The following is an 8,983-nucleotide window of genomic DNA, read 5'->3' as shown; positions in this document are numbered from 1 at the left end:
AGGCTGGTGGATAAGACAATGGGTTTCTGTTCCAAAAATGTTGTTTAACGAAGCTCTCTTTAACTTTTCAATGTGCTTGTTTGTTTTCCTGGAATTCAACTTTATCCCAGATCTTATGCAATTCTTCAGATGCGTTTTGCACCCATATAATGTTTGACTATTTAGCTGAAAATGTTTATATTTAAAAAAAATAATAATATGAATATCTTTTATATTCTGTTGTTTGTTGGGACATCATGTAGGCTATCATTATATTCATGGAATCACCAATTAGCTCATATTGTACAATATGCAAAGCAATGCAAAACATATTTTTGCATGAATGTCAATGAGCCTCCATTTGCTTATCATACATGCTCTGTTTTTCTAATTGAATGATTGATCCTAGAATTTCATTGGCTGACTGTTTCTTTAAATACTGGCACTTTGTTTGAGATGTGTCTGCCTAAATATGTACATATTTGATTTGAAGGTGAATGAATGTTTAGGTTGTGCGTCCCTCGACTGTGCACAATGGGAACCTGTTTTTGTTTGTATATTTCAATGTGTTCTACTGTGTGCTCCTTGTCCTTTGACCAGGCTTAAAAGATAGATGTCTGAGGTTTTGACTAATGTTGAAGGACAACATTTTTGTTGTTGTTGAAACTTACTACCTGTTTACATCTTTATTTTGCCACTTTATGAACCTGTATGTACTGTACATGTTAGGCAGAGCTCGATATTATCTTGTTTAAACCTGGGGTGGTGTAGGATTAGCTACATTTGTTCCTCTTCTGCCTCACAAATGCCAGAATATTTATGACTGTCATTCTAGAGCAGTGATCTTTTATTGGAAATGTTTATTAAGCTTAGTGCCTAGGTGGGCTATATTTACAGTAGGTAACTCAATTGAGATCTTTGTCCACAACCTATATTCCATTTGAGGAAAATAATCAACAAGATGGAATTATAAAGGTCTGATATAGGCTGTTTTAAAGCTTCCCTGCATGATGGTAGTCTTTCTGAATAGACTAAAATAACCAGAGGGGAATGAGAAACATCCACTGGGTCTGGGATAACCACAATGACATTATCAGCTGGGGCTGCTATTTAATCAAACATACACTCACTGTCCAATCACTGAAATGTATATTTTAATCTAAATGGTGTGACAAACTCATGTTTGCAAAGTTGTTACATTGGCCACTGTTTTTCACAGTGTCTCTTTCCGGAATGGTGTTGATTGGATGCCACCCCTTACATTCCGTCCCATAGGCTGGTGTTCCAAGCTGTGTAAAATAGATCGTCTGTTAGTTCAGTCACAGTGACATAAGTATTGAGTAAACTAATGCATGATAATTGTTAAAATACCAATACAAACACCAGAATAGATGTAAAGAAATGATTATATTTTAAAACTTGTGCCATAATAGTCAGCTGTAACCAACAGCTTGGAAGGTAAGCTGAAATCATACTATACCGACAGAGATGTGGATTCTTCGCTTTAGTAAGCGTGAAAACTTTATATACTGCTCTAAAAATAGAGCCCACATGGTCCAATGGGAATGAAGAAGTATTCAGTCATCGCACCAACCATATCACAGAAGATCGTCAAGGTGGGCGGGTGTTACACATTGGCTAAACGATTGGTCAGTATCACGAAAGCGTAATGTAATCACGTGGGGAAGGCTGGCTGTAAGATTTTGAATAGGGAAGTTTACAGTGTCGACGGACTTTCAGGGAGTTCACTGTTTGCTATTAGAGCAAGCAAGAAAGAAAGAGCGTTCCCCGAAGAACACTTTCACCACTGGAAGGCGATCGTCAGACTTACTGCTCTCAACTTTTTTATAACAGCATATTATACATGCTAAGACATCGAAGGCGCACGTTTAAAAAAAAAGAAGACAATTCAACTACCTTGAATTTTGGGTGTAATTGCAGCTGCATCTATATAGGAGCGAAATGGATGTTATTCCTATGTGCAGCATTTTTCAGGAGCTCCAGATTGTACATGACACCGGATACTTTTCAGCTTTACCATCTCTCGAGGAGTACTGGCAGCAGGTATTTATATTTGTGAATAGTCCTATTTTTGACAGAGAAACACTAAAATGAATGAAACATGTTTTCCACATCGCAGTAAACTTGTGCGCAACTGCAGGTTGCTGTCAGTGGAGAGGCAAGCTGTCAGGAATGCAAAACAACAAAAAGTTTTACTATTTGGACTTGTAGCACGTTTTTGACACCTTAGTAAATTCCATGCACGTCTTTGTAACAACACAAGCATGCATGCACGTTGCAATTATATTAGTTACGCTAATGGCCTAGTCCAATGAGAACCACGACACATTGTTTTTATTCCGTTTTAGAGACGACTGATGCGTCATCGTGAAAATAGTGTGTGTGTGTGTGTCTGTGTGTGCGCGAGAGAGAGGTCGTATTTGGAATTAGCGGAGACGAGTATGTGCGTCTTCAAATGATTTTGTTAAAAATTACCACCATCTCTGTCAACATGTGTTTTCATATGAATTACATAATATTCGAGAAACTAGGTATTCTTTTTTTGCTGAGTGATTGAAGTGAATTTGCTACACGGTGTAGTTTCCCTTGCATTTGCGGGCTAGGGGCTGTTCACTCTCCATGCGGTCTGAGGCATTTAAAGCTCGCCAGAGATTCATTCTGCCCTGTTGAAAATAAATGTTTGCAATGAATACAAAGTACTTTTTAGGTTTGCCAGAAATCTATTACATAACTTACCCTATAATGTATATTGCTTTTAACTGATGTTTTCTATATCCAAATAGTTTGAAATTAATTCATTATTAATATTGTTACTTTTGAATATATTAAAGTTAGTGGTCACTTTTGGGTTGTCACGCTTTACGGAAGAGTCCTTACTTCCCTTTTAGAATAAAAAGAAGTCCATAAATGTATGTAGCTCTTGCGGTATTCATAAATAAAGCTTTTTATGGACCTGCTTGAACCAGGCCTACCTCCTCCATTCCCTTGTGTGCCATGTTATTTCTAGCAATGCCACTGGATCCCTTATTAAATCCACATTATGCTGAATAATTGATACATTTAAAATATCTACAAGCACTTCCCTAACACACAGGGGCCCCTGTAGCATATGTAAATTATATAATTGTGCATGATGACAGCTATGCTGGAGGAAAGAGCACTGCCACCAACTGAGTAATTTCTTCTAAGGAAATGTTTACTAACCTTCCCTGATATAGTCCGCTTCTCAAAAGGCACCCTATTCCCTATATAGTGCACTACTTTGACCACTACCCTGTGGGCCCTGGTCAAAACTATTTCACTATGAAGGGAATAGGGTGCCATTTGGGAAGCAGCCATAGTTCTGAGGACACCCGTTACATGCACTCCACTGCCTTCAGAATTGTACATTGTCTATATATGTACTGCATAGGTTGTTTTATATTCCTATTTCCTGCATGGTTTACTCATTATCCTCTCCTCCATCAGTGTGTGTGTATATATGGGTTGTTTACTCATTGTCCTCTCCTCCATCTGTGTGTATATGGGTTGTTTCCTACATGGTTTACTCATTATCCTCTCCTCCATCTGTGGGTGTATATATGGGTTGTTTCCTACATGGTTTACTCATTATCCTCTCCTCCATCTGTGGGTGTATATATGGGTTGTTTCCTACATGGTTTACTCATTGTCCTCTCCTCCATCTGTGGGTGTATATATGGGTTGTTTCCTACATGGTTTACTCATTGTCCTCTCCTCCATCTGTGGGTGTATATATGGGTTGTTTCCTACATGGTTTACTCATTGTCCTCTCCTCCATCTGTGGGTGTATATATGGGTTGTTTCCTACATGGTTTACTCATTGTCCTCTCCTCCATCTGTGGGTGTATATATGGGTTGTTTCCTACATGGTTTACTCATTATCCTCTCCTCCATCTGTGGGTGTATATATGGGTTGTTTCCTACATGGTTTACTCATTATCCTCTCCTCCATCTGTGGGTATATATATGGGTTATTTACTCATTATCCTTTCCTCCATCAGTGTGTGTATATATGGGTTGTTTACTCATTATCCTCTCCTCCATCAGTGTGTGTGTATATATGGGTTGTTTACTCATTGTCCTCTCCTCCATCTGTGGGTGTATATATGGGTTGTTTCCTACATGGTTTACTCATTATCCTCTCCTCCATCTGTGTGTGTATTTGGGTTGTTTCCTACATGGTTTACTCATTATCCTCTCCTCCATCTGTGTGTGTATTTGGGTTGTTTCCTACATGGTGTCCTCATTTTTCTCTTATCCCATCAGACATGTCTGGAGTTGGAGCGGTACCTCCAGAGCGAGCCCTACGTCTCGGCCACAGACGTCAAGTTTGAGACGAGCCAGGAGGACCTCTGGATGATCCTGGCCCGTGGGGACAAGGCCGAGTCCGACCCAAAGATCCTAACTCACATTAAGGAGGAAGACAATCAGGAGGCCAACAGCTTTAACTCGGACGCCAGCAGCGAGGCGTCCGACGGCTCCGATGACCTCTCCCCTACCCTCGACTTCACCTCCAACCCACTGAGTGACATTATGGGAGAGGGAGAGGACCTGAGTTCTACTGTTATCAGTACTCCACCATCTTCTCCTGAGGTGAGCAAGGAGGCCTCCTCCATATCCTCCCAGGTGTGGAGCGGTATACAGACCGTGTTGCACTCACCTGGGAAACTACAGACCGGGGGCATTGGTGGACGAACGGCCGAGAGGGGAAGCTTAGCCAATGGAGAGGATTCTCCAGATGGGAGGAGGCGGGTCCATAGGTGTCATTTCAACGGATGCCGTAAGGTCTACACGAAAAGTTCCCACTTGAAAGCACACCAGCGTACACATACAGGTAAATCGTTGATTGTGTACAGGTAAACTGCATGACCCAACAACACCTCCTTCCATCCAAGTGTATATGTGGATTTAAAAGAGCAGAATCTCTTAGCTATTCGACCAGGCCCTAGTCTAATATTATACAGGTAATGTAGGCCAGGCCAGAAAGACTGGTGGTGGGTGTTGTTACCCACATGCTAATACTGTTGTCACAGCAGAGAGGCCTTGGAAGAGAAAATCCAGACCAGCTGGCTGTCTCCTCAGTATTCGGAATTTGCAGCCATTTACTTTACAAAGAACATTCAGAAGAGTATTCCGTTTCAGGGGAACTATATTTAAACCTCATCAAAAATTGTACATGTTCATAGGCTTACAAGAGTATTTGTTTTTGATTTCTACTCATGAATTTGTTCTCTGCATTCTTGGAATAGTTCACTAGAAGGAAGGTTTAAACTGTGAACTAATTCCCACAGCAGCATTGACTTCACGTTAACTAAGGGGGGTAACATAGCAACCTTTTGTGGGCATAGCCAAGCCAGCCATAGAGGATGTGGATTGGATCTTGAAAGCAGATCACATTTCACCATGGGAAAAGAAAACGACTGAATCATTTCAATTTAGAGTGGTGGGAATTTTACATTTACAGTTATTCCTTTCTGAGTTATGTGAGCAGTTGTCCCCCATCACCTCTGACCTCTTGCTGTTTACAGCTGTCTTGTACATGAGCAAGGTTCCAACATTCCAAGCAAACTATGTTACCAGAGCTAATAGAATTTTCACCGTTAGAAATCGTCTACATTTATCCCTTCTCACCCGCCCACTTTATAAGCACAGAGTTTGCTTATTCAACTATTGTTACGCTGTACATCACAGCTCATATTTACAAGTTGTAGTACTCTATCTAGTAGTATGTATAACTTATAGTATGTTGTGTCTATTTCTGATTTGAAGCATAATGGAGCACTGCCCTTCATGCTGTCTTTTGATACACAGTAATAATATCATTTGTTTTCTGTTTGCAGGTGAGAAGCCTTACAGGTGCTCATGGGAAGGCTGTGAGTGGCGTTTTGCAAGGAGTGATGAGCTAACCAGACACTTCAGGAAGCACACTGGGGCAAAGCCATTTAAATGCAGTCACTGTGACAGGTAGGAGAAGTGTTTAGGGATGGATTTATCTTTGTTTGTTTTAAATGTTTTATTGAGAAATGTTGAAAATGTCATTAACCATTTTTAAATGTTTGGGCAGCTAAGGCAAATCCATGCACCTGAAATATTGACTTGAATATTACTGCTGTTATATCAGTCTCTTACCTATTCTAAAAATGCTGAGACTAATTTGCTTTCTCTTTCTCCTCCCAGGTGTTTCTCTCGCTCGGACCATTTGGCGCTTCACATGAAGAGACACATCTAAGAGTTGGGTCCCAGAGCGGTGTTGAGGGATGGTCCTGACGGTCTCCTAACCTGCCCGTGGGGAGGTGCAGTGCCCTGAGAGGGGAGGAAGGTGAACAAGGGGAGCGTGCCCCAGTAAAAGCATGCAGGCAATTTCTGCACCATACTTAGTACCTCCAAGACCTCTCGGAGGAAAGAGCTCTGAAAGGTCGACACATTCTGGAAAAAGAATCACGGAAACCAACAAGGATGACGGAGAATGAAGAGATCCGCTAGAGAGAAATAAGAACATGTCAGAGGACAAGGAATAATGTTTTGTCTTTGTATGGTGTCTGATGCTTTGTGGAGTTAGTTCCTGGTCTGGACACATGCAGCGATACTACTCCAATAAACATGTGTTGCTTGTGAGAATGCCTGTGACTGAGTGCCTGCCTGTGGATATATTACTATTAAGTGTATGGTTGTGAGCTGAATGGCGTTGAGGGGATGTTGTGTGGGCTGGGGGTTTGTCTCGTTTTGTGGTAATGAATGAATGAATGAATGAATGAATGCAAGCAAAGGTGTTGTGCTGTTGTGTGGGGCATTGGTTGAATCTAGGCTGGGTTTGGCAGTGTGTGTGTCCGAACCGCCAGTTTGAGGTTTGAGAGGGAGCGCCCCCATCTGAGAGGAGGTGGTAGGACACTCTTAAACGAGGTGGGGATGAGGGAAGTGGATTGTTTGGCGCAGATATAAATTGTGCAATGTATTAAGTAGCGCGTCTCAAAGTTAATGCTACCAAGCTCATTTGTTGTCCATTGTGTAAGCTCTGTATCTAATGGTTGTACAAAACATTAATACCTTCATTATACCAGAAGTTGCATGATCTTGGGTTTGTTTGTCACTCGATGAGTTATAATGAGGGCAAATCCCAATAACAAGCAGCTATACATCTGTTTTACACCATAGATACCACATTATTGTACAGAAACATGTAGCAGTGACTTATTTCTTTTGTTGTGTGTCTGGAGATATCACTATTGCTTGGCAACTGCCTTGATCATGGAATAGTTTATTTCTATTCCGTTTAAAAATGAATTTCTTTATTTTTGTTCTCTTGCTCTCCTCTTTTTCTATATCTGTAAATGCACTGTTGACCTTAATGATGCCTTATGTAAGTGGCCTTGTCCAGATAAATAGATCACTCACATGGGGGGGTTGAAATGCAGTAGTGTATGATTTGAATAGCTTTATTAAGGAGCTGATTCATATGGCCACACCTTTTGCCCTTGTCTAGGTCAGTCTCAAAACTTGAATAAAAGTCAGCTTTATACTTACTGACATTTTACATTTCTGTGCATCATTTGTCAACATACAGTATCTATCCATTAGGACATAATCAAAATGTTTTTAAAATGATCCCTGAGCCGAGACACAATTGTAGAGCACTTGAAACAATTACATTTGAAATGGTTTACTACTGTGTAGTAGCATAATGTGGTATGTTATGCTCTTAAAATGAAATGTGGGATGGTAAATTGGGGAAGTTATTGTCAATTATAGAGTCTCCTAGTTGGTTGGGGGGTTGAGTTCTCGTGACATGTGATCTGCTCGGCCACAAAGGCCTTGGTAAATTAAGATTGATTGCAAATAACCAATTCTGGTCAGGCCATGGTATGTTTAGTGTCTGTTGAATTGTTAAACGCTTACCTGACATGAGTGCTCTCAAACTGACAGTGGATGCTTATTGACCTGCATGGACTTCCTTGTTTTAACACCATACCATTGTACAGTACAGTTGATCTGGTCAACAGTACTGTCAGAAAGTCTCCTTTTAAAATGTACATTGTGGATATCAAACCATGCAAAATGTGTTATTTAAAAATAGTTTTTTTCAAAGAAGCTTATATTTTGCAGGGTAAGGGACCAAACAAATCTAAATTGTGCAGTTTGTTTATGAAAAAGACCAGGACACATTTAACTTGAGAGTACTAATGGCTCAACAAACAAAACAAATGATGTATTGTTTACTTCTGATAGTCTGCTACAGTGTTGGAGAATGATTGACATGTTCTAGCTTGAACGGGGAATGATTCAGTAAAGAGAAATGAAACTGATTGTTGGAGGGATTACACACTGAACAGCTTTCTATAATCAAAATCAAAACTGCAAATTGTCAGCCCTATCTTTAACTAAAGTATCTTTATTGATGAAAAAAAAAAGGTTTATTTTTGTTTGATTAATGGCATGTTTTTTTTTTTTTCAAATTGTTTTGTAAAATAGTTATTTCTGTATGAATGTATTTTTTATTGGAGTAATGATTAAAAAATCTCAAATATGTTGGTGTTTTTGTTCTACCTGCTTAATGAGCTCTTACAGTAACTTGAGTGCAATGAAGGTAAAGCTTTTCAAATGTACTCCTTCAGTTTCCTGTCATGTTCAGATCCACCTCACTGTATAGTCAGCTATGTAGGCTACTACCTTTTGGTTACTGGCCCAATGCTTTAACCACTAGGCTACCTGCCATATTAACGAATGTTAGTTTAGTTGGGCTCTTACAATCAAATAATTATATTGAGACTGAGCTGTGTATAGTAATACCAGTATGCCATGCAGTATCACAGACAGCGATGGTCCAGTATGTTCTCATTTCATTATCATGCAGTTTCTAGCACATATAATTAGACTGGTCAGAGGTTCGAAGCATGTTATACTCATTACATTTCTATGTGGTATCATTTTAACACGCCACTGTGCTCTTAACACTAGCAAAAGATCG

The 8,983-nt window shown here is 40.0% G+C and overlaps 1 protein-coding gene across 1 annotated transcript; it reads left to right on the top strand.

Annotated features, from left to right (window-relative positions):
• The first annotated feature begins 1,267 nt into the window (after positions 1-1,267).
• On the top strand, positions 1,268-8,542 carry LOC110508778 (Krueppel-like factor 6). The gene is made up of 4 exons (XM_021589593.3): positions 1,268-2,043; positions 4,288-4,855; positions 5,862-5,985; positions 6,199-8,542. The coding sequence occupies exons 1-4, from the start codon at positions 1,942-1,944 to the stop codon at positions 6,248-6,250; spliced, it is 846 nt and encodes a 281-aa protein (XP_021445268.1). The 5' UTR covers positions 1,268-1,941; the 3' UTR covers positions 6,251-8,542.
• The last annotated feature ends 441 nt before the right edge of the window (positions 8,543-8,983 follow it).

The sequence above is a fragment of the Oncorhynchus mykiss genome, chromosome 28 (assembly GCF_057628025.1).
Source record: "Oncorhynchus mykiss isolate SJ-2025 chromosome 28, ASM5762802v1, whole genome shotgun sequence".
Classification (NCBI taxonomy): domain Eukaryota; kingdom Metazoa; phylum Chordata; class Actinopteri; order Salmoniformes; family Salmonidae; genus Oncorhynchus; species Oncorhynchus mykiss.
This window is presented reverse-complemented; position numbering and strand designations above follow the sequence as displayed.

Excerpts from the sequence above, each read along its gene's own strand:
- LOC110508778 (XM_021589593.3), top strand. The coding sequence starts at position 1,942 with ATGGATGTTATTCCTATGTGCAGCATTTTTCAGGAGCTCCAGATTGTA. Across the intron at positions 2,044-4,287 it reads TCGAGGAGTACTGGCAGCAG|ACATGTCTGGAGTTGGAGCG; the intron begins GTATTTATATTT and ends TTATCCCATCAG. Across the intron at positions 4,856-5,861 it reads ACACCAGCGTACACATACAG|GTGAGAAGCCTTACAGGTGC; the intron begins GTAAATCGTTGA and ends TTCTGTTTGCAG.